This window comes from Pleurodeles waltl, chromosome 9 (assembly GCF_031143425.1).
Source record: "Pleurodeles waltl isolate 20211129_DDA chromosome 9, aPleWal1.hap1.20221129, whole genome shotgun sequence".
Classification (NCBI taxonomy): domain Eukaryota; kingdom Metazoa; phylum Chordata; class Amphibia; order Caudata; family Salamandridae; genus Pleurodeles; species Pleurodeles waltl.
The window spans coordinates 60,174,686-60,200,740 of NC_090448.1; the positions used below are offsets into that span (position 1 = coordinate 60,174,686).

The following is a 26,055-nucleotide window of genomic DNA, read 5'->3' on the forward strand; positions in this document are numbered from 1 at the left end:
TTTTCTTTGACTTTATTTCCTCTTAAACATCACATTCCTTTATTCCCTCCCTTCCCTCTTCTATTCTTTTTCTCATTCTTTCTTTCTTTCCTTCTTTCTTTCTTTCTTTCTCCCTTTCTTCTTTCCTGTGTGCATTCCTTCTTATACTGTCTCTTTCCTTCCTTCATCCCTCCCTCTCGTTCGCTCTTTCATTCTCTCTCTCTTTCTCTCTCTCTCCTTCTCTCTCTTTCTCTCTATCCCTCTCTCTCTTCCCCCTCTCTTTCTCTTTCCCTCGTTGTGACTCTTTAACTCCCTCTTGTTTTCCCCTTATCTCTATCTCGCTTTCTCTTTCACTCCCTCTATTTCCCTTTCTCTCTCTTTCTTTCTCTCTCTTTCTTTTTCTTTCTCTCTCTTTTTCTCTCTTTCTCTTCCCCCTCTCTCTGTCTCTCTATTTCTTTCTTTTTCTTTCTCTTTCTTTCTCTCTCTTTCTCTCTCTCTCTCTCTCTTTCTCTCTCTCTTTCTCTTCCCCTCTCTGTCTCTCCCTGTCTCTCTCTTTCTTCCTCTCTTCCCCTTCTCTCTCCCTCCCCCTATCTCTTTTTCATTCCCTCTCCCTCTTTCACCTCTCTCTCTTTCTCTCTCTCTCTCTGCCTGTCACTTTCCCTCTCTCTCTATTCCCCCTCTCTGTCTCCCTCTCCGTCCCTCTCTATCTCTCTCTCTTCTCTCTTCTCTCTCCCTCTCTCTCTCTTTCCCTCTCTCTCTCTCTTGCTCTCTTTCTCTCTCTCTCCTTCTCCCTCTCTCTCCTTCGCTGTCTCTCTCTCCCTCCCTTTTGCTTCTCTTTCTCTCTCTCTCTTTCTTTCTTTCTCTCTCTTTCCATCTCTCTCTCTGTCTCTTTCCATCTCTCTCTCTCTCACACTCTCTTTGTCTCTCTCTCTCGCTCTCTCTCACTCTCTTTCTCTTTATCTCCCTCTCTCCTTTCCTCTCACTCTCTGTTTCTCTTTGTTTCTCTCTCTCTCTCTCTCCGTTTGTCTCTTTACATCTCTCTCTCTTTGTCTCTCTCGCTCGCCTTCCCTCTGACTCTCTCTTTCTCTTTGTTTCTCTCTCTCTCGCTCTCTCCCTCTGTCTCTTTCCATCTCTCTCTCTTTGTCTATCTCGCTCGCCTTCCCTCTCACTCTCTCTTTGTCTCTCTCTCTCTCTCCTTCCTTCTCACTCTCTTTCTCTTTGTTTCTCTCTCTTTCCATCTCTCTCTCTTTCGCCCCCCTCTCTCTCCCTCCCTCTCCGAGAGGCAGGAGGAGTCTGCAGGTATGCCGCGCACACGCCAGGAAGTCACCACGGCGAGACCCCCGGCACAGCGCATCAGAGAGCCGTGCCCCTCCCACGCGTGGGCCGCATCATGTGGCACCAGGCTGAGGGGCAGGACTTGGTGCCACCTCCATATCAGCAACATCTGAGTCCCTCGGTCTGGGCGCAGAGCAGACACCCGCCCGCCCCGGAGGAGCACAGCGCGTCCAGACACCAGAGGGACAGGAATAGCACAGCTGCCGGATTCACTGCCCCGAGGACTGCCCCAGCCGGAGGGCATCAGCGAGCCGATCCGTGCCCACGGGCGGTGAACAGCCCTCAGCCGACAACCCTCACCCGGGACCGTAGTGTCAAGGGGTCTGTCATCTGCGGCATCTCCCATGAACTGCCCTGGGATGCTGCCTGCCCCAGAGTGCCCACTGCCTCCTGCCCTGAAGCTGAGGGTGCCAGGGATGATGCTCCGGGCACCGCGCCGGCTGTAGGACCCAGCAGTGTCTTGTCCCGGAGAGTCCACTATGCTGCCCACGACAATCCCCTGGATAGTGCTGCTGGGCTGGGCATGGTGGGCGCACAGCGAGGCAGGTAAGGGGCGACTGGCGCCTTGCACACTTAACAACTGTGCCATCAACGCCCACATAAACAAGGAATGTCAGTGCCAGGTCACTTCTCATTCTTCGTCTTCTTACTTAATCTACTTTTCCCTTCTCATCCGTCATTCTTTTTACCCCGTCGCGTGTTTTTTTCTTTTTTTCTCGCTTATTGTCTTTTTTTCCAGCAATCTTTCTTTCTTTTCTCCTTTCCCCTGTTTTGTCTTTCTCTCTGCTGTATTGGCTTTCTTTTATTTAATCGATTTCGTCCATATTTTCCTTTCTTTCTCAATTCTTTTGTTTCTTAATTGTCTTTTCTCATTTTTATCCTGATGGTTTGTCTTTCTTCGTTCTTTGTTTTTTTTCTTTTTTCTTCTTCATTTCTTTCTTTCTTACATCTCGTATTTTCTTTCTGTCTAGTCTTATTTTCTTTCTTTCCAGAACTAGGTTCTTTGGCTTGATGGCAGGCATGGATGTCATTTAGGGGTCGCCAGTGGTTGCAATTGCGACCTCTGGCTTTGCCTTTGCGACTCCTAGCGCTGCCTTTGCGATCCCTGGCCTCAGAGGTGGCAAAATGAGTGTCAAGAACACAGGGCTATCTCGCATTAGTCAGGCTCCAGGCTTCTTTTCTGCTCATTTTTATTACATTCATAGTGATTAATAATCTATCACTCACCATTAATGTGATAAAAAAAAAAGTGGAACAGCAGGATCTGGAACAATCTCCCTTGGCATCTTAGGTATGTGAATGAAAATACTTTTCAGAATATTTTATATGCGTGCATGTGGGTGAGAGCAGAGCTTTAATTGGGCCGGATCCTGCCGATGCTCAGCACCGGCAGTTCTAAAAAGCAGGTGCTGAGATGGGTCCCTATCAGGCTCTCCTTTTTTGCCCTCACCCACGGGGTGACCAAAAAAATCTTAAATGGGCAGCGGTACCACCCTTCACTGCCTTTGATGTAACTTCAAACAGACTGGTTACAGTTCTTTCATAGTCTCATTTCAGAGCTGAAGCATTTTAAATGTTTTATACAGGGAAGCTGTTGCTTATTCATCTTATGCAAGTAACAACCATTGACAAAGCCAATAATCCTGGCTTATGTAGGTATAATGTTACTTGTTGTATTAAATATCTGGGTCAGCGACAGAAAGAAGCAGCAAAATCCCAGTTGGGCATTACACTATGCTAAAACCAGGTTTTTAGTTTGCGTGTTTTTAAGCCATGCCCTTTGAGAGACCCCTTAGTTTTTTCATCCAATTTAAAGCCCTGATGTGTGTCTGTGTGAGCATGTATGTTAGTATGTGGAATAATGTGTCTGTGAAGTTGAGTGAATGAGAATGAATAGGTGGCTCAGAATAAGAGTGAGCAAGAGATTGAGAATGAGTGAGTTAGGGAAAGAGTGAGTGAAATGATTGTGGTGTCATGAGGATTAAGGTCATGTGCCATCACTTCCTGGGGTGTATGATGTAACTTCCGCTACACCTGACATTTTGGTGAATCCGCGCCCAGGCTGGCAGCTACGGAGGTACATCTGATGGATGTAAACTCCTGAGGTTAGATTGCCTCAATAACTATGCACATTGCTTTTGAGGCGATACATCTAGACAAAGGTAGCTGGTCTGTAGACTGAATGGTGGGAGAAATGAGTGACCTGATGTTAAGGTTATCGTATAGTCTTGCAGCTGCATTTTGAACTCCCTTAGCCTTTTAATCTTTATGGGATGCTCCGAGGAGTAACGTTTATAATCTAGTGGCAGAGTGCTAGTCTGGTGGTGGCTTGTACCTTGTGCAGGAGTCCTAAGCAATGAAAGGTTTTACTTAAGCGTCTCATCATGTAAGATGCTCGCTTCTTGACTTGGTCTCCTTGAAGTATAAGGAAGAGGTTGGAATTAATGCTGACACCTAAAATTCTTCCTTACTTTGCTTTGCGGGTCTCATTCTTTTGGCAAGTGGTGGGTGGGTCATAGGTGGTGTCTACTGGCCTCTAGCTCGGAGGCAATGACCACCTGCACAGGAGTCAAACTCTGATGACCTTTGATGTATTGGTTTCATTTGTATATTATCCAAATAGTTGTGGCAATTAAGTCTGAAGCAGCTGCTCGACCGCACTAGTGGTCAGAGATATAACTTAAAGCAGAGGAGGGTGCTGGTGGGACTTTGTGGTACTCCCTTGTCAACGAAATAAAGGTCAGAGCGGAAGACTGGTAGAGATTGAATGAGAGATCTATTAGTCAGGAAGGAGTCAGTGCAGTAGACAGTGCCTAAGAGCCCAATTGATTTGAGTCTCAGCGCACAGCAGGGTGATAGGCCATGACAAAGACAAGAGAGAGATCCAATAGCAAGAGGGTTGCCATCTCAGTAGAGTCAACTGGTAATGTCCTCTGTTGCAATTAACGCAAACCCAGTTCTCCTACTGGGCCGAATCTGCTTTGAATGTCAGAGAGGTGGTCATTCTCCCATTGCTTAATTTGTAAAAAAAAAAAAAAAAACATAAGTGTCAGGGGCCTCGTCAGGAAGCCACAGCCACCTGCACCACCCATTGCCCCTGTCAGTGATGCCAATGATTGTACCGACACAACTACTAACCATCACGCTGCCACAAGTGTGACACTTCATATATTCCAGGTGCCCAACCCTATAAGAATGGCTTGGGCAGCAAGTATTAGTCTCTTTTAATGTATATTGAATTAATAAATGACTGCTACTGTGCTAATTTCTAAATTAGACAGACAGCACCACCATGTGGCAGACTGGCATATGTGCCAGTGTTGATAATTAAATGCCAGTGCTGAGCACCGGAAACCTCCTGCTCAAATTAAGCACTGTTAACAGATTTTCCTCCACATAGGATGATAGGTGTACGGAGGTTGCTCTTTCGGTCAAACTGCCTAGGAGAAGACCAGTGTAGATTGGGCAAAAGTTAGACAGTATGTGGTTGAATCGTGTGTGTTTTTTAGCATAGGCTTCTTATAGGCAGTTTTCATTTCCTCCAGGATAAGGCTTGACTCCAGCGAGTGATTGAAGGCTCATTTTATTCGTGAATTGCATCACTAGCACATAAAGGCATCATAGTCACTACAACAGAAAACAAAAAAATGGAGAAAAAAGAGTGGGCGTGGTTAAAGCTCATATACTGAACACAGCAGAGACCGTGCACGTGCTGCCTAGGCTCGAACAAGAAAAACAGATGGGGACTAACCAGGAGAGGGTGAATGAGTTCCTCAGAAAAGCTGAGGGTTTAAATGCATAAAGAGAGATGTCTGCTGCAGGTCCTGAAGAAGGCCAGACCAGAGTTTGGAGCCTAGGGCCCGTACAGTTGTACCTCTGTCACGGTCCTCCCTCAAGGGCGCGGAAGTCAGTAGGGAAAGGCGGCTGGATATGAGGGGTCTGGGAGGAACGTTCCCATCAGCAGCTGAGGTCATATTTTGGGGTGCTTCTGGTGAAGGACAATGAAGCAAGCACAGAGCTTTAAACTGAATGTGCCACGCCCCTGCTTTCTCCCTTAAGCACCTTTCCTCTTTTTCGTTCTCTTCTTTTTTTCCATTTCTGCTGTCCTCTCGCGCTTGTTTTGGTAAAATCTGATGGTGAAAAATAGGACTCGACGCTAAAGAACGAGTCCCAATGGCCATCACCTGCAGCCACCGTCACAACTTAAGCACCGTGGGCCTCTAGACGGGCGTAGGATTCCACAGTGAGCAGAGACTTCTTCGTTGTATCAGAGACATGGATACGTCATTAGGAAAACACGTTTGGATTCTTATATCTAGAGCTTAGAAGGTCAGGTACCGGAAGTCACTAGAATCCCCCTTCATTTTATTAGTAATTTCTTTCATCTCTTTATATCCTGTTTTTATTTTTTCTAGCAGACATGTTTTACTTCCCTTCTTTCGTTTTATCGCTCGTTTATCTTTCCTTTTCTAATTTGATCATTTTGTTTGTCTTTCTATCGTGTCCTTTCTTTCAGAGTGGGCGCGTGCTCTAGTGACAAAGCTGTCAATGGAACTGTGAATGCTGTATCCTAATTTTGGTTTAAGCATTTCACTCATTTAATCCCTAGAAAATCAGATTCACTTTGTGTTTCTGTACCTCGCAAGATGTCCCTTTCTCTCTTTTTCTCACTTTCTTTTCTTGAGATACCTTCTTTTCGTTGTTTCTTGTCCCAGGCCTTCACTTCATCTTTTCTCTCTGTCCTACGTCACCTCTCCTTTACTCCTATTGGCTGCAATTTCCAAATATAATTCCGGCGTACGAGGTGCACTGGGTGGTTTGATGGTCGTCTGAGAGGGTTCACACAGAGGGCAGCGCGTGTCTGCCACAGATCACACATGGCGCGAAGGGCAGGGCGCTCACCGGACTCCGTCGACAGCCAGCTGGATGGAATAGAGGAGGAGCCTGCGGTGCACGAACTGGTGCTCTGAAGTTGTGATCAGAGGGGCACATTTACAATAAGCCGGGGTTATTCCAGGTCACCGGTGCCTGGCACTGACAAGGCCGATAGCAGCTGGCCTGGCTGCGCCTGCCTCTGGATTACATTAGATGGCGCCTGATAAACGGCCTGGATATTATATATGATGGTTTTGCTGCTTGTTTGGCAGGAAATCAATAGGATGGAAGCGGGAGCGATCCTTTTACGCAGTCGTTCAGCAAACCGTCGATAATAATGCGCAGTAAATTAGTCTGGGGTCAGCACGCGCCATTGCGCATTAAACCAGCACTTTGGGCAGGAAGTCCTGTGACAGCAGCGCTCCGAGGCCGTGTAGTGCACAGTTGCAGATGTGCCAGGCCTGGCCTCTCAGGGCTTCTCGTGTCTTACACCTGCAGTAGAGGCTGGCCTCTCAGGCTCCTCGCACTCACCATACATGCAGAGCCTGGCCTCTCCACAAGTGTACACCTCACACTATCCTCAGAGCCTGGCCTCTCGACAACTGTACACCTCACACTATCCTCAGAGCCTGGCCTCTCCACTAGTGTACACCTCACACTATCCTCAGAGCCCGGCCTCTCCACAAGTGTACACCTCACACTATCCTCAGAGCCTGGCCTCTCCACAAGTGTACACCTCACACTATCCTCAGAGCCCGGCCTCTCCACAAGTGTACACCTCACACTATCCTCAGAGCCCGGCCTCTCCACAACTGTACACCTCACACTATTCTCAGAGCCCGGCCTCTCCACAAGTGTACACCTCACACTATCCTCAGAGCCCGGCCTCTCCACAACTGTACACCTCACACTATCCTCAGAGCCCGGCCTCTCCACAACTGTACTCCTCACACTATCCTCAGAGCCCGGCCTCTCCACAACTGTACACCTCACACTATCCTCAGAGCCCGGCCTCTCCACAACTGTACACCTCACACTATCCTCAGAGCCCGGCCTCTCCACAACTGTACACCTCACACTATCCTCAGAGCCCGGCCTCTCCACAACTGTACACCTCACACTATCCTCAGAGCCCGGCCTCTCCACAACTGTACACCTCACACTATCCTCAGAGCCCGGCCTCTCCACAACTGTACACCTCACACTATCCTCAGAGCCCGGCCTCTCCACAACTGTACACCTCACACTATCCTCAGAGCCCGGCCTCGCCACAACTGTACACCTCACACTATCCTCAGAGCCCGGCCTCGCCACAAGTGTACACCTCACACTATCCTCAGAGCCCGGCCTCTCCACAACTGTACACCTCACACTATCCTCAGAGCCCGGCCTCTCCACAAGTGTACACCTCACACTATCCTCAGAGCCCGGCCTCTCCACAACTGTACACCTCACACTATCCTCAGAGCCTGGCCTCTCCTTCCTTAGCCATCACACTAGCCGCAGAACCTGACTTCTCTGTGTATCCCCCTTGACATTACATCCCCAGAGTTTGGCATCTCTGTGAACCGCATTAGGAGTTGGGATAGTTCACTCAGAGTGATAACTCCGACTGAAGTCTCTGTGGCCCAGAATAAAACTCCAGGCTGGATAATCCCAGATCTTGAGACACCCGACTTGACATGGCTTTTCTGTGTCCCTCCCCCTGGCCTCTCGTGCCCGTCACCTTTACTCTCTCTGCAGAGACTGGGCCACCCAGATATATCTCCTGTGACTCTATCGTCAGACCCACACATCTCTAGATCTGTCCTCTGTCGCACTGTCACAGAACCTGGGCTCTTTAGGTCTCTTCTCTGACGCTCTTTCTGCAGAGTTTAGCACTTCGAGATTCTCCGAGATGCTGAGCTGCTGCCGCTCCTGGTACCGGTTGTCAACACATCTACAGATCTCTGAGTCTCTTAGTATTACCGAATCTGGGGGTCAAATGTCTTTGTATTCGCAAACCGTGTGAATCACTAGACTCACTAAGGGCCAGATGTATCAAACAATTTTGCATTTGCAAAAATACCTTTCCAAATGCATGAAAGGCATTAGCTCTCTCATTTTAGGGGATTGCATTTTTTTGCGATTTTCTAAAATTGTGACTCTAAATATGGATTATTTAGCTATTCCCTACGCACATGTAACAAGCATTTCCTAAATGCGAAATGGGCATTTAGGAAATGCTATTACCACCAACTCCAAGTTGGTGGTAACCATGTGCAATTTGAAAAAATGTATTAAAAATTCATTTTTTTAAAGTGCCATGTAGCGCACACATGCCCTAGCGAAATGTGCACAAATTATTTTTGGGGTGCATCAAAGGGGGCCTTCAACCCTCTGCACATTTGGTTTTGCATTTCCCAAATTTGCAATTTCCAAAATTTCCAAATAGGAACTCACAATTTAGGTAATGCAAAACCATTTGCACCTATAGGCCTTCAGGCTCCTAGGAACAAATGGAGTCGCAATCCCAAATAGTGATTCCCTAATAGCAATTGCGATTCTGTTGGAATCGCTATTAGGGATTCACTATTTTGTTACATACCGTTTTGCATTCCCTAAATAGTGATTTCGTAAAATTCGCTATTTAGGGAATGCAGAATGGGATTTTGATGCATCTGGCCCCTGGTCACAATCCGGCTATTTTATGTAGAGAGGTTGGCTTCTTTTCACCTGTGCCCTATCACTCAGGAGTTAATCTGGTCTGGTGTCTCTATCTTCCTATCTTCAATGCCTGGCATCTCTGGACCTCACCTGTGTCATAATACCTGTAGGCTCTGCCATTCTGTCTGCAGAGCCTGGGCATCACTATAAGTCACCATGTCTGCAGAGCCTGGTATCTCTGGACCTCACTTGTGTCACAATAACTGTAGGTCCTGCCTCTTTATCTGCAGAGCCTGGGCATCACTCGAAGTCACCATGTCTACAGAGCCGGGCATCTCTGGACCTCACATGTATCACAATACCTATAGCCCTGCCACTGTGTCTGCAGAGCCTGGGCATCACTAAAAGTCCCCATGTCTGCAGAACCTGGCATCTCTGGACCTCCGCTGTCACAATACCTGTGGGTCCTGCCACTCTGTCTGCAGAGCCTGGCATCTCTGGACCTCACTTATGTCACAATACCTGTAGATCCTGACACTGTGTTTGCAGAACCTGGGCATCACTACAATGCACCATTTCTGCAGAGCCTGGCATCTCTGGACCTTACTTAAGTCACAATACCTGTAGATCCTGACACTGTGTTTGCAGAGCATGGGCATCACTACAAGGCACCATTTCTGCAGAGCCTGGCATCTCTGGACCTCACCTGTGTCACAATAACTGTAGGTCCTGTCACTTTAGCGACAGAGCCTGGGCATCAGTAGAAGTCTTCTAGTCTGCACAGCTTGGCATCTCTGGATCTCACCTGTGTCACAATACATGTAGGTCCTATCACTCAGTCTGCAGATGAGCTTGGCATCGCTAGATGTCACCATGTCCTCAGAGCCTGGCATCTCTGGACCTCACTAGTGTCACAATACCTGTAGGTCCTACCACTGTGTCTGTAGAGCCTGGGCATCACCAGAGGTCACCATATCTGCAGAGTCTGGCATCTGTTGACCTCACCTATGCCGCAACATCTGTAGGTCCTGCCACTGTGTCTGTAGAGCCTGGCATCCCTAAAGGTCACCATGTCTGCAGAACCTGGTATCTCTGGACCTCCTGTGTCACAATACCTGTGGGTCCTGACACTCTGTCTGCAGATCCCGGCATCTCTGGATCTCACCTGTGTCACAATACCTGTAGGTCCTGCCACTGTGTCTGCAGAGCCTGGACATAAGTAGAAATCACCATGTCTGCAGAGCCTGGCATCTCTGGACCTCACATGTGCCACAATACCTGTAAGCCCGGCCACTCTATCTGCAGAGCCTAGGCATCGCTTGAGAGCTCCTAGTCTTCAGCACCTGACATCTCTGGACTTCACCTGTGTCACAATACTTGTAGGCCCTGCCACACTGTCTGCAGAGCCTGGGCATCACGACAAGTCACCATGTCTTCATAGCCTGCCATCACTGGGCATCACCTGTGTCACAATACCTGTGGGTCCTGCCACTCTGTCTACTGAGCCTGGCACCTGTGAACCTCACTTGTGTCAAAATACATATAGATCCTGCCACTGTGTCTGCAGAGCCTAGGCATCACTAGAAGTCACCATGTATGCATGGACTGGCATCTCTGGACCTCACCTGTGTCACAATACCTGTAGGTCCTGCCACTTTAGAGGCAGAGCTTGGGCATCACTAGAAGTCACCATGTCTGCAGAGCCTGGCATCTCTGGATCTCACCTGTGTCACAACAACTGTAGGCCCTGCCACTGTGTCTGCAGAGCCTAGACAGCGCTAGAGGACTCCTTGTCTGCTGAGCCTTTGCATTTTTGGACCTCACCTGTATCACAATATCTGTAGGTCCTGCCATTGTGTCTGCAGAGCCTGTCATCCATAAGGGACACCATGTCTGCTGAGCCTGACATGTCTGGACCTCACATGTGTCACAAAACCTGTAGGTCCTGGCACTCTGTCTGCAGATCCTGGCATCTCTGGACCTCACCTGTGCTACAATACATGTAGGTCCTACCACTGTGTCAGCAGAGCCTAGGCTTCACTCAAAATCACCATGTCTGCAGAGACTGGCATTCCTCGACCTCACCTGTGTCACAATACCTGTAGGCCCTGCTAATGTGTCTGCAGAGCCTGGGCATCAATAGAAGTCACCATGTCTGCAGAACCTGGTATCTCTTGACCTCAACTGGTGTCACAATACCTTTAAGACCTGCCACTCTATCTGAGGAGCCTGGGCATCGCTAGCGGTCTTCTAGTCTGCAGATGCTGGCATTTCTGGATCTCACCTGTGTTACAACACCTGTGGGTCCTGCCACTGTGTCTTCAGGGCCTGAGCATCCCCAGAGGTCACCATGTCTGCACAGCCTGGGATCTCTGGACCGCACATGTGTCACAATACCTATAGGTCCTGCTACTCTGTTTACAGAGCCTGGGCATCACTAGAAGTCACCATGTCTGCAGAGCTTGGCATCTTTGGACCTCAACTGTGTCACTATACATGTAGGTTCTTCCATGCTGTCTGCTGATCCTGGAATCTCTGGAACTCAACTGTGTCAGTATACCTGTAGGTTCTGCCATGCTGTCTGCAGATCCTGTCACCTCTGGAACTCACCTGTGTCACAATACCTGTAGATCTTGCCACTCTGTCTGCAGAGCATGAGCATCATTAGAAGTCCCCATGTCTGCAGAGCCTGGCATCTCTGGACCTCGCCAGTGTCACAATACCTGTATGTCCTGTCACCCTGTCTGCATTTGAGTCTGGCATCGCTAGAGGTCACCATGTCTGTAGAGCCTGGCATCTCTGGACCTCACCCATGTCACAATATCGGTAGGTCCTGCCACTCTATCTGCAGAGCCTGGGCATCGCTAGAGGTCTCCTCGTCTACAGAGCCTGGCATTTCTGGACCTCACCTGTGTCACAAGAGCTGTAGGCCCTGCCACAGTATCTGCAGAGCCTGGGCTTCACTAGAAGTCACCATGTCTGCAGAGCCTGGCATCTCTGGATCTCACCTGTGTCACAATACCTGTATGTCCTTCCACTCTGTCTGCAGAGCCTGGCATTGCTGGAGGTCTCCTAGTCTGCATAGTCTGGCATTTCTTACCTCACCTGTAACACAATTGCAGTAGGTCCTGCCAACTGTGTCTGCAGAGCCTGGCATTCCTAGAGTTCACCATGTCTGCAGAGCCTGGCATTCCTAGAGTTCACCATGTTTGTAGAGCCTGGCATCTCTGGACCTCACATGTTTCAAAATACCTGTAGGTCTTGCCACTCTATCTGCAGAGTCTGTCATCGCTAGAGGTTGCTCCATAGGGAGGGACTGGCATCTTTAGACCTCTCAGCTGTGACGCTATCTGCACCAATGGGCATTCCTGGATTTTCCTCTGTCACATTGTAAAAGCTGGCCTTTTTGGGTGTCTGTCATTCGACTATCTGCAGAGCCTAGCTTCTCTAGAGGTCACTCTGTTTGCAGAGCCTGACATCTCTAGATCTCAGCTGTCACTCTGTTTGAGAGTCTGGCATCTCTTTTTCTCTCTCCTGTCACAGTGAGAACAGAACATCCCGGGTGTCTTTCATGTCAGCTGGCAGCATCTGCAGAGCCTGGCATCTCTGGACCTCTTCCCTGTTACACTGAGTACAGAGCTCGGCTGTGGTCAGTGTCCATGTCATTTGCCACTATTTACAGAGCCTAGTCTCTCTGGGCACGTCGCCAGAGAACCTAACCCTCTCTCCGTGGGTGCCACTGTGTTATGTGTCATTATTTGTAATTGTAAATTGTATTTATATAGCGCTTACTGTCCCTGACGAGGCGTTGAAGCACTTTATTTGCAGATGCTGGCCTCTTTGGATCGCTTCACTCTTATATTGAGTACAGAACCTGGTGGTGGTGGTGGATATCTTACTTGTCATGTGTCACTGTCTGAAGAAGCTAGCCTCTCTGCCCCACTTCCATCTTACAATAAGTATAGAACCTGGTCTGTCTAGACGTCTCCAATATCAATGTAATACAAGAATGCTTTATTGCAATACCTAAACATATCCTCGTTTTCAAAGCTTAATATAATGTGCTAATTTGTAGGGGTGGGCGGAATGTTCATTCGGCCCCCGGAATTGGCAGAATTCTGGTCACTATGCCATTCTGTTTACCAAGGAGGTCCAGGCAAATTCTGCCTATTACTGCATGGAGGAACTTCGCAGAATTCCTCAGAGTAAAACTCCGCAAGATCCACCCACCCATAATAATTTGCAACACGTCATTTATAAATTATAAAAGAGTACCTGTTCTTTGCTGCGTAGGACCTTATCCTGCGCAAACGTATTCTTTGTGGGTAGGATTGAGTCTTTTTGTGTGTCCCTGAGCTTGTGCATGCCGCGTATTTCCACACATTACTCGGTATTTGGTAGCTTTTTCTGCCATCTCATACTTTCACCTCACAGGATTTGACACTTCTGTTCATTAGTTACAGACAATTTTCACAACAAATGATTGAATCTGCAGAATGTCTGACTTGTGCCTGATCCAAGGTATGTAGATGCTGTGTTAATCTCCCCATTACAGTGTGCCAAAAACACACACATTTTCCCATGGTACTTATGCTAATGCATGGTAGTTAGGATGACAGGGGTCTCACTCTCCCTATAATATGACTAAGGCTAATTCGACCTGAATTCTTTGAGGGCTCCCTATGTTGGTACACTTCCATGTAATATGAGGAGCAATATAATTTTAATATCTCTGTTAAAGTGCCCTCACTTTGCCTAATTAAAAAAAAAATCATACATTTAAACTTTTATTTCACACCTGGTTGGGGGGAGGGCATCACTCCTGCAAAATAATAACAGGCTACCTTTACACTCCTCCAAAGCACATTGTAAAAGATGTTAAAATCTTTACAAAATGAAGCAAGGAATTCTGGGATATAGTGGGCAGTGTTCACAATGCAACACAAATCAATAACTCTGTCAGCGACATCGGAAACTGCCTGCTCAAATGTCTGTTTTCTGACTATTAGGCATTTAGATTAGTAAAAGACAATGTACTCCACTCTCATGCTTGCTATAGGAAGAAAACAGATATTGGAGGAAACAAATGACAGTGTGACTCATGAATTAATGATCAGTTGTGGCTGGTGCCTGTGCAAAGCGAGGGGGCGAACAAAAATAAAATATATATTAAAAAATAAAATGTACCTTCTCCGCACCGCCGCACTGCTGCACCTCCGCTCTCTGCAGCTATGCAGGCACAGACTCCCAGCCTGCCCTGCGGCCAATCAAGGCGCTGCTCAGAGCAGCGTTATGATTGGCTGGAACGCCCTGGCTGGGCGCTCCAACGCAGACTGGGACCCTGGGCTTGCCCTCTCCAACCCAGCTGCACAGTGCCGGGTTAGAGAGAGCCCTTATGCACATGTGTGTTTGACCGGCCCGAGACAGCCGGCCAAATATACATGCGCACTGAGGGGAGTGCTCTGTGCACTAACCTCAGTGCTTGTCACCCCCATGGCCACGCCACTTTAAAAATAAAACAATAATAAACATTGTTAAAGGTTTGCAGCTGCTGCTCATGGCGGGGGGCAATGCTCCTCCGGCCTAGCAAAGGAGACGCCCCTGTTAATGATGCGTTTTACTGTGAACATCCATCTAAATAGGAAACATCCCAAAGTACCTTTCTTTGCTTTCCATAATTTATGTATAACCCTGTGCTTTTGAGGAGTTTGTTTTTATTAAAAGTGTGTGCAGGAAGAATTGAGGCAGAAATATCAAGAAAGACCATTCTTGCAGCAGCAGTGTATTCCGGTTTCTCCTGGTTTCTCTATACTGGCTAATATTTTTCCCTAAGGAGAACATTGAGGTCTTTCGGTGCAATGTTCTAGTCAACACGGAAACAAAAGAAATAAGAAGCAAATAGCACCAAGGTATTTAGAAGAGGTTATGGCTGAATGTTATAATTTTTCTTGTTCACTTTCAAATTTCAAAATACACTCATTAATCCTATATTTTATTCTGATGGGAAGCCAAAGTGTTACTACACACAAAATATAATTCATGAAAAAATAATTAATACTACTATTAAGTGTAAAACCAATAAATTCGACTTGTTCCACAGTGTGGAAATCCAAATATCTGCAGTGTTTTTCCATATTTTAATTGTGTTTGTGTAACCAACTGACGGCGTGTCTGCTATACTGCTTTTACTGCTTTCACTGCCTTTACTTGTCGCACATTTTAATTGTGTTTTGTGTAACTTTTAAATTACTGCTTGTCAAAACTTTAAATTACTGCCATTTGCACTTTGCACCTTGACACATTTTGTGACGCCGTGCACCGCGGCATATGCTTACCACTGGCTAGGGGGAACCAATCAGGAGTAACTAGTCAGAGTCCGTTAGAGCTCACAGCCATAAATGCCGGCAGCAGTGTGGTCGCACAGCGGGTGTGCCACTGGTGCACTGAAGGCGAGCCAAGGGCAAGCACGTCTGCACCCATCCGCGACCGACCGACTCTCCTATACGTCAACTGAACTCAGAGATCTCCATTCAATAAGTTTCCAACCTGACCCTTCTATCTTACTACGCCTTTCTAGCTTAGGGCTACTCACAAAGATTGGTCTAACTACTGTGCAGATTAAATCTGATTTCCCTATTAACAGGAGCAGCAGTGGGGCCGCTAACACAATAAATCAGATTTCGGTCTTCTTTCTCAATTCCAAGCCTATGGTTAAACACCAATTAGAACTATTTCAATTAATGGACTTCAACAAACCTGACATTCTGCTTTAATTGGAAACCTGGTTAACAGATTAATCTTCTCCTGATATATTAGCAGCTCCCTTAGAAAACTACTGAGTACTCTAGGCTAATAGACCCACTGGTAAACCAGGTACAGGAGTGGCAGACTTAATTGTGAGAAGGTTGGAATTTACCAGACTGGAGCCTTTCAATATCCCAGCTGTTGACAGAGTTGTTATCCAGCTTGATTCAACAATCTGTCCTTTTCTCTGCGTCTTGATGTATAGCCTCTGGGTCATACGCCCCATTTTATGCACACTCTGGTATAGGGATTAGCCCCCCAATAAAAAGGTAACCTACCAGGCATGCCTAAAAGAATATAAAAAGTCCATCACTCAAGCCAAATCTGTCTTCTTCTCAGATAAATTAAGGAATTCAAGAAATAAGTCCATATACATTTTTGGAATCGTCACTGAATTATCCAACCCCGACAGAGTAACTGCTAAGATCTTGCCCACTCAGAATCTCTGCAATGCCCTGAACAACTTTTTCATGAAAAAGATAAAAATATTCAAAGAGAGCATCATTCACAGTCCTTCTCTTACAATAACCCCATTTAACAATAGGAACCATTCTATTCTCTTCGAGCCGCCTGCCATTAGTACAGAGCACTTTTTCGACCTCTTAACTAAAGTAAAGCCAGGCTCCCCTAAAGATGCATGTCCCCCGAAGGTTGTGAAGGAGGGGTTTTCCTTAGCCGCGGACCCAGCCTTATCCTTTCTCAATAATTCCCTGAGTCAAGGGGTGGTCCCCAAATCTTTCAAAGAGGCAATAGTGGTTCCACTTTTGAAGAAAGCTGGGGACAACCCAACTGTCCTGAAGAACTATCAACCTATATCCCTGCTACCTTACCGTGATAAGGTTCTGGAAGCACATACGGCAAGATGTCTGTGCTCATTCTTAGAGGATACCCAGATCTTCAGTCCGCACCAAGCTGGCTTCTATCCGGCTTACTCTACTGAAACGTTCATTCTTTCGGTTGTGGATGACATGAAGGTAGAGGCAGATAGGGGCAAACCTCAGGCGCTGGTACTTCTGAATCTCTCTATAGCTTTTGGCATGGTTGATCACAAGCTTGCAGGACTCAGCATTAGACTGCGTGGCATCCTTTCTGAAAGATCACTGCCAATCAGTTCGTCTACGCCCTTTCAGCTCCCCCAAGGTCCAACTTTCATGGGGCATGCCCGAGGGATCTTCTCTTTCCCCTCACTTCTTCAATCTTTACATTCACCCTCTTGTTCATGCCTTAGTAATGATGAAGGTCAAGATTTACAACTATGCAGACAACATGAAACTTCTCTTTGTTATTAACAACTCACCAGAATCTAAAACTGCCTTTCAAAATGCGTTATTGTTCGTCCGTGATTGGATGAACAGTAACCATCTGAAATTAAATTCCGATAAAACGGAAATTGTCATCGCTAGTACCTCAACTATGTTATGGAATCCTAACTTCTGGCCAGCAGCGATTGGTATCCCACCCACCCCCTCTGGAAACCACATTGAAGAGCCTCGGGGTTCTCATCGATGATAAATTGCCCATATAGCTCTAGGTTGGGATGGTCATCTCCTCTAGCTTCCTGCAATTGCGTAAAATCAGGAAAATAGGCAAATTCCTGACTCCCGAAGCTCTTCTTCAGGTAATCATTGCATTAGTGATTTCCAGATTAGACTACACACATTCTCTATACTTGGGCCTTCTGAAGGGCCTTAACCACAGACTACAATTAGTACAAAAACAGGCAGCCAGGCTGATTCTTTATAAACACACACAATGCTATACCACCCCTTTGTCGAGGGAACTGCATTCGCCACCAGTGACACACCGCATGGTATTTAAGACTGGTTGCCTCATTTTTAAAGTCCTATACGGTAATAGCCCTGCATTCATTTCGGTCCGCTTTCAAAATACTTGCCAATCCGTGCTTTAAAAAACAGAGGCTTGGTGGTACCAGGTTTTCTGTTTTGGCCCCTCTGCCGCCCGAAATTAGGTTGGCCCCTTGTTACACAAGATTCAGACAACTACGGAAAACATGGCTGTTTAAACAGGCATATGACTAGGTTGAACACGTTGTATGGGCAGGTTCTGTTTACCTAGCACCAAGAAAGCTTCTGGTGGGCGTGCGCTTTTACAAATATTATTAACATAACAATATTATTAACATATTCACCTCTGCAATGTTCTGTACGTCGTCAAATAGAGCAGTGCTAAATGCCATCTTGATAGTGTATTTCATTATTCCAGGATCAATTCACTGCAAAATACACATGATCCTAGTTATCTCAGATGACAAAATAACATGGCCTATTTAACAAAGATGAAACACAGTGTTAGGCTGTATAAAAAATGAAATTCAGGATTCAAGGTTTAATTCACTCCGTTGTTGTTCTTCTTTTGCTCAGTGACATATATACTAACCCGGTGCTCTAACTACATCTGCCTCCTGTTCATTCATACCTCCCTATAATTAAATGGGAGGCTATTAAACATGACTTAAACAAGAATTGATCAAATCCATAGCTCTTAGTTGTGAAATCTATTAGCTTTTTCAGTTTGTGGTTAGATAGCCACCACCAATATGCACAGATCTGCAGTGGCCATCTTGGAATGGGATTTTTTAAAATATTATAGAAGCCTTCAAAGATGGCTACCCTCAGCCACCACCTTTGAATACTTTCACAATATTGTAATAAATCCAGTTCAAAGATAGCCGCAGAGGTTGAGAGAGCACCCATGATGGCCATCGTTTAATGGTTTTGTTGAAATGATGGAAACCCACTCCCTGGTGCTTGTCTCACATCAATAGGTGGCCATCTTGAAATGATTAAAAAACAGTTTCAGTTGAACACCCTCCGATGGTGCAAGGCAGGCCAAAAAAAATGAAAGTGAGGGGTTAGCGGAAAGGGGGTGCCAAGCATGGAGATGTGGTGTAGCAGCAAAGAAGCATGGGTGTAAGGAAAATAAAAACAATTAGCAGAAACAGGAGGAGCAGGGGAAGCAATAACAAGCTGGGGTTTGTGGCGATAGCAACATGGAGGCCAAAAGTGGGCAGTACAATGTGAAGGGAGAAGCAGCACATAGGAAAGAGAACAAGAAAACACGTGCACTCCCATGTAGTGCTTAAAGTTAAACAAAAAAGTTATTCCCTCAATACAAGCAGTGTCTGCAGTAGAAGGATACAAGTCAAATAATCACAACAGTGTGAGATCGAAATTGTCCTGGTTGGGGCAAATGGATGACTAGGGAGTAAAGCCATCAGACCAAAAGGATACAACTCAGATAGACAAGAAGGCCATCCAATCATGAGCACAGGGTTGGCCCAGACCTTATTGTAAGTAGATGTTATGCATTGGTAACAATAGATCCCATGAAAGACAGCTAAGGCTATTTGCTAACACTTATACAGAGGAAACCCACATACAAATTAGAGATAAATAATATGAGGCCTACACAAAAACTAGTCAGAGTATATTTGAGTATTACAAAAATGTCTATGTTAAGCCACCTGTAGGGATGAGAATACATATCTCTGAGCCTGCTCACAGAATAGATGAATAAGAGTGATTGGTCGATGGGACTTCCTGAAAGCACAAAGCCACACTTAATCTCAGATCTATTCAAATGTTTTTATAATCAACTAACTAAATGGTTTCCAAGATTCCTTCCAGTGTGGGAACATACATTTTAAAAGGCCTATGTGGAAATATGAAAAAATAAATGTTGCTACGTTTTCCTCCAGGAAGGAAATGCTTGAATCATTCTGAACCACTAGTACTCACTCTGAGGCATTCTATTCCATTGTTTTTCAGCTTGTCAGTATCATTACCCACAGTGACCAACAATAGTTTTAGCCCTGCACTAAATGGAACTGTTCAGCCTGAACAGCTAAACACCCTGGGCTCTGAACGGGAATACAAGCAACATTAGGTGCACTTCATCCTCATTGGACCTCACTGGTGATGTAGTGCTTAAGTCTTAAATCCTTTAGCACTGCAAGCACATATCTGATCTTACCCGGCCACTAGCGGGGATTCACCTAGGTGGCAAGTGGTGGCCGTTCAAGCATGGAAGTATTTAGACTTCCAAAAAAGTGGAATGATTTACACAATTCTAGGAATTGATGTGTATGCCTTCATGTGCCAGCAGATCACTGAAGCTCTGATTGCAACTGATCTGCAAAATCAGATTGTCAATGCCATACCTGAAGCTCAATCCACCAGTTACGACTGTGCAGTAGGAAATCGGGATCTTACTGGATTTAGCTAAGAAGCTTTCACCCTCACATGAGCACTTATATGCATGAGTATTTCTGAAGGTCTGGCCGTCCATTGTTCACTTCACTCTGGGCACTCATATATGTGAGCTCTCCTGACAGGCTGGCCCCAGTTCACATCATGAGCGATGCTGAAGGCTAACCAACCAGAGTGGATCTTACTCAAAAACCAAAACGAAGAGATGCAAGTACTTCTTCCAGTTTGAAAAGTAAAAACCATCTGATACAAGAGAGACTTTTAAGACTTTGTAAGTTTCATTTCTCGAAGACTGAGCAGTCAACACCGCTGTCTTATCCCAAACACCGAGTAGACATCTAAAGTGGGATAAACTCAACTATGTCCTGTTGAGGACAGTGTATACAGCTTGCAGAAGTGGAAATATGTTGAATTTATGGTCGTCAATGATAATTATTTTACAAATATGAAAAATAACAAGCACTGGTTTTTTATTCTTCCTATATTCTACGTTTAATATATTTTATATTCAGGCTCATTTCTCAACATGGAATATAACTTCAGCAACTTTATCTCACTCCGGGCATACACCTTTTTTCATTGTTTGCATTTTTGAGTCTGCATTCTCATGCTATGCGTGTTTTATGCAGATTTGTGCTTCATAATCAATTATCCTGTGTCAACTTTGTAAATCTAAGTGGTCTGCTTCACAAGGTCCACAAAGAGGGATATCTGGCCAGGGTTCCAGAGAGGGGGGCAATTGATACCAGGGATGTATTGGGACCTTGTGGTTGGCATATAATGGGAGTCACAAACTGTAGGAGGCTGTATTGAGGTAATAATAGGCAAAAATTGAAACCTTAGAGCCTGATTTAGAACTTGCCGGAGGGCTTACTCCATCTCAACGGTGATGGATATCCTGCCCACCAAAATATAAATCAGATTCTATCCTATGGGATTTAGCTGCATATGTTGCATACCATTGGGTGCACCCCTTGTCCAGCACAGCAAACAAAAACAACATGAAGCACATCCAAGGGCCTAGAAACTGAAGAAGGGTAGGCAGCTCAGCAGTGCAGCTGCCCACACATTGTGTATTATTTTGCCCCTAGAGTAATCCCAATCCCTTTAAAGTTTTCCAAAGCCTTTCATACTCAAGGCTGTAAAATAACCTGAGCAATACAATTCAGTTTTAATCAGTAATAGATAGTATAATGCACTTAATGTAACCGTAACTGTTAGGGCCTTACATTTATGTATCATCATTTTACCTACCCTACATTTCTGTTTTGTAAACAAAGGCTTCTTTCTTTTCTTAAGTTAAGCTTCAAATGGAAATTGAACTTTGTTTTGTGTGAAAACTGTACCATACTCTATCTCAGTCCAACACCTGTATGTCATCTTATAAACACTTCAGTGGTGCATTTCTACTGTTTGTACAGTATTATTGCTCTTTCGAGCTTGAGAACATATTTCAGTTGTGGGATTCTTGGTGAATGGTTCAGGGAAGTTTGTGGACTCTACGTCTGGTTGTGTCTGGCATTGTTTCATGGCTCATACAGCATTGTGGTCAGCTAGAACTAGTCATGAATTATGTGTATGTATATAGGTCCCTAAGAACGCTGCAGTTACATTTGCTCTGCTGGGGTGATAGTTGTCAATTGCTCAGGTTACTGTGGCTGTTTTGCTAATAGAATCGTTTGTTAATGGTGTGGCTTTGCTGCAATGATGTGGGCATATGAGTGCGCTACATTCAAGTTGACTTGTTCTGGATGGTTGCTAGGTCGCTACTGATGTGCTGATGGGGTGACAATGCTTAGCCACTTATGTGGCTTTAGTACCATGTTATTCATATAATGGTTTCACATGGGGTATCTACAGGAAATATCTACTCTGTACTGTCAGTGAAGAGAAACGTGAAGGTATGCATGGCTTTGACATGTGGGTTTGTAAGAGGATATGCTTCTGGGGTGGCATCATTTAGCTAACTGTAAGGCTTTGGAGCTGTGTTGGGCTTGTGATGGTGCCAGGAGTGTGGCTAGTATGTTATGTTTACTTTATGTAGGGCAATGAAGAAATATGCCTGGTTGCAGTAAGTAGATTCCAGAAGTTCCTACTGATGGGGTTCGAGGTGCACTGCTGTCACGGTATTTGGTTGGGCATATCTGGGTGTAGTTTGATGAACATGAACTGTTCCACCTGCTGGGTTTATTGAGTTGTCCTGTGGGAGAAATAGATATGAGGAAAACAAGATAAGCTTTAAAGATGTACTGGTACCTGCCCTTTTATATGAGGACTGGACGAATGAGGTGATGTGTTGCCTACACCAGTGGTTCCCAACCTTTTAACTTCTGTGGACCCTCACTTTATCATTACTGGAACCCGGGGACCCCCATTGAATCATTTGTGAAATCCAGGGACCCTTCAGTGAGTTATTATTGAATGCTGGGGACCAAATCTGTTAATGTTATTTCATTTGCTAAGCAGTCGCGGATCCCCTGAGGAGTCTTTGCGGACCCCGAGAGGTCCCCGGACCCAGGTTGGGAACCACTGGCCTACACCATGAAAATCGTGCCTGGGTACACTGAATCTTATCTAAGATGTCATGAGTGACATGAGTGCATAATATTTTGGGTCATGTCATATAGTTAAGGGCTGTGACGAAGTGGATGATAGCCCAGGTGCCTTTCTCCTCCAGCCAAACCAAACGGAAGCCACTGAGGAAGACTGGAGGGTCAGAGGAACCGAGTGTTCACCTGCTTGAGTCAGCCTTAACTGCTCGATCATGCTACCTCTGGAGAGTCAAGTGTACATTGTAGGTTTGAGTTGGGAACAACAGGCCCTGGGACACCGGTGGCAAACACCTAAAGCCAACAAGATATTGCCGGATAACAACTGGCTGCCCTAAGCCCAGAGAACAGAGGCCCGACCTATCTCTGGGAGGGTCTGAAATGTCAAGAAACTCTGGGGGTCGATGTTCAATAGCACAGTCCTCTGAGAGAGGTGTTGCCCTGTACCATCACAACTCTGAAACAGAGCTGTGAAGTGCTAAGCTGAGTCTGTCCGGACCAGACTCTCTTCTGTTCCTTTGGAAAACAGCATTGGTCCTCATTACAAGCTGGGCTAAATGCGCCCTTGGCAAATACTGGTGCCACAGAGGATGGCATTCAATGGGTGTATGATGTGTGAACTATTCCAAGCTTGGGACATCGGAAGGGGAGGCAATGTGCTAATTGCATGTTTTTCCTTGCTCTGAGGTAAATTGTGACCAGTTTGCCCTCACACTTTGGTCCATATTTATACTTTTTTAGAGCCGCATTTGCGCCGCTTTTTGACGCAAACGCGGCTTACAAAATACAATTGTATTTTGTAAGTTTGTGCCGCTTGTGCGTCAAAAAATTACGCAAATGTGGCGCTAAAAAAGTATAAATATGGGCCTTTGTGTCCGATCTTACCTGGCAGAAATTGATTAGGCAAACTCCTGCAGGTTGCATAAATGGTGCCAGAGTTGGATTCCTGATAATGGCGCAAACTGGAGTTTTGTCGCTAACTTCAAAAGAGGACATTGGCCTGTAGTCCGGGCGCCTGTGTAAGAAGCATGCAGCGGTTTTTGTTTCTCGCATGGAGAGGTTTTTATTTGTAGCACGGAGCGGTTTTTGTTTCTTGCGGGGAGAGCTTTTAGTTTTTAACACGGAGCCAGTTTTGTCATTTAAGTAGTTACAGCTTTGGTTTTCAAACCTTCCGCCGCCGAAGAACCAGGCAGTACAGCTGTGCACTTGATGCGGACTATAAAGAGAGGCAGGTGTGGGATGTCAAGTTGCCCGAGGGGTGGCCACTGCTGTCTTTAGTAGAAAATACCACGCAGGTTGGGACGCTTCCGGCTGGAAACTGTATCCACGTGTGAAATGAGAGCTCCTGTGTGATTTTTTGTTCCAACTGTACGCAGGACTCTTTAATGTCTCCTGACACCTCGGCGTCATCTGGTCTTCAGGAGGCGCGCGCTAAGACATCCCTGCAGCCAGCATCCCGCATGCATTGTGTGGGCGCCCGGAAAGCAGGGGGGCAGCGCCCTGGGCCGGGGTTGGCATGACACCCTGACTGACTGCCACCCTGCGGAAGTGGCAGAGACAGCCAGGAGGCCGTGATCCAATCCACGGTGAACATGAGAACTTGAGGTAACAAACAGGGAGGCGAGACCAGAGGCGCGTGACTGAACTGGTCCATCTTGTGTCAGTGATGAACCAGAAAAGAAGCAGTTCCAAGGTGTCCCACGGACATAGTTGCCAAGTGGTCCCGTATCGTGTGTAAAGGCCGCCCCAGTCCGTGGAACAATATGAGGGAATTTGAGGAACTATTTTGAGGTTTCTGCAGGAAGAAAAGGTAAAATCAGCAGAAACGGTGACAATCAATGTTAAAAATAAAAATAGCAAAACTAAAAAGAAAGTATATGAAATACAATCGCTGTATTTTCAACATTCCTGGATCGTTGGTAAACAGAAATAAAAAAATGTAGCATCCATTGTCCCATCACGCACATCTCTTCATCCCAGATTTGTGGGCCCTCATGTCAAGGCCACTGCCTCCTCCACACATCTCCTTGGCTGAAGTACACACTTTGCCAAATATATCATTAATGCATTTAAATACATAATATGAAAAGTACGTTTTCATATATAAACCACATATTTACTTATATCTACATAGTTGCCACTGCGTGCTGCAAGTGAGCCTATTTCTACATATGTACTATCTATGTGCCACTGAGAGCTGTAAATGAACCTACATATAAAAAATACATACAACAATAAATGTTTAGTCGTCCGTGTCATGCAATGAAACAGAAAATACAGACTACAAAAATTGCTTTAAGAAGCTTTGAAAACTTATGCTGGCCTCAGAAGTATGTGCAACTTACCCCATTATTGTATGCAATGACGTTCTTCGTCAATATACTTATTTGTTATACATTAAGGAGTGTGTCTTATGTGACATAAGCACAGTTTTCAATCTAGGTATCTCGGCGTTTTTTGATCAAGGAAAGTCTGCTTTTATTCATGGTCTAAGCCCCATCCCCCCCGGTTCTGCCATGGGGGTGGTCTAGAGAATTGGTAGGAACGCTGTGGACCTGAATTCAAAATGTGACACCTGGAAGCATCTATAGGGAACTAAAATCACAGGTGCAAAAGCTGGAGAAAACAATTCAAGCACTCCCAGACAACAGGAAGAAAAGTCATTGTAACATTATAGATCTATGTAGAGGCTTAAGAATCTCTCAGGAATACTAGTATCATGCACCATAGATAGACATTTGAACCATTTAGAATATGTATTCACGGCCAATAACCTGAGAATCATGGATGTCATCGAGGAAGAGAGAGCTCTGATTGGGCTCATTATAGCTCTAGCTGGATGACTTAGGGGGTTGAGATCCCGAGTGGAGACATAAAGAAATGTTTTTAGTTTCAATTTGCTAACACCACCAACTGAGAGGACATGAGTGGGCCCTGCTGTTACGCTCATTTTGGGAGATGAGAAAGCCAAAGATTGAGTGTTGGAGATTGTTTTTACATAAACGCAAGATTAACTTAAAAATCAGCCCATATATGATTTTCAGGCCTCTCTCAAACCACAGAAAAATTGAGGCGAGGAGTATAGAAATGTGAAAATATAAGAACACTGGTGAAAATCCTTCATCTTGCAACATTGCGTGGTGCCCCTGATGGCAGGGAGATCTTTGTTTTGCAACAGACGAAGGCCTGAAAGGGGTAAGGAGGATTCCTCTACCCCCCGAATTAGGCAACACCCATTTTAAAACCAGACCGCTATTAAAGGATGCCACCCTCTCATAGAACCTACAGTGACCACTTGGATGCCTCCATCTCACTAACCTTGAGGAACCACAACTGCATATCTGAGAGACAGGAAGAATGATAACAGAAGTGAGTATTTGACTACTGGTCATACCGGTGCCCACAATCAGTTGTGATATTTTTAAATACACTGTTTAATACTTCCCCCTGCCCACTCTCCTTATCCCCTTCGCTGCCGGGCCTTTTCCTCCTCCTGTGCCGAGCCTTTTTTTGGCTATTTGGGGCAGTTCGCGCTTAGTCCCTCATAACTTTTGTTCGCCAAATTTGCGTCCTTTTTTTCCAACATCCTAGGGATTCTAGAGGTACCCAGACTTTGTGGGTTCCCCAGAAGGAGGCCA

The 26,055-nt window shown here is 45.7% G+C and overlaps 1 protein-coding gene across 1 annotated transcript in view; it reads left to right on the forward strand.

Moving 5' to 3' along the window:
• Positions 1-1,392: 1,392 nt before the first annotated feature.
• LOC138258943 (netrin-4-like) overlaps positions 1,393-26,055 on the forward strand; it is a 233,564-nt gene continuing 208,901 nt past the window's right edge. Inside the window, exon 1 of the mRNA XM_069206287.1 lies at positions 1,393-1,860. Coding sequence (XP_069062388.1) covers positions 1,794-1,860 — 67 coding nt within the window. The 5' untranslated portion in view covers positions 1,393-1,793. The remainder of the gene's footprint in view (positions 1,861-26,055) is intronic.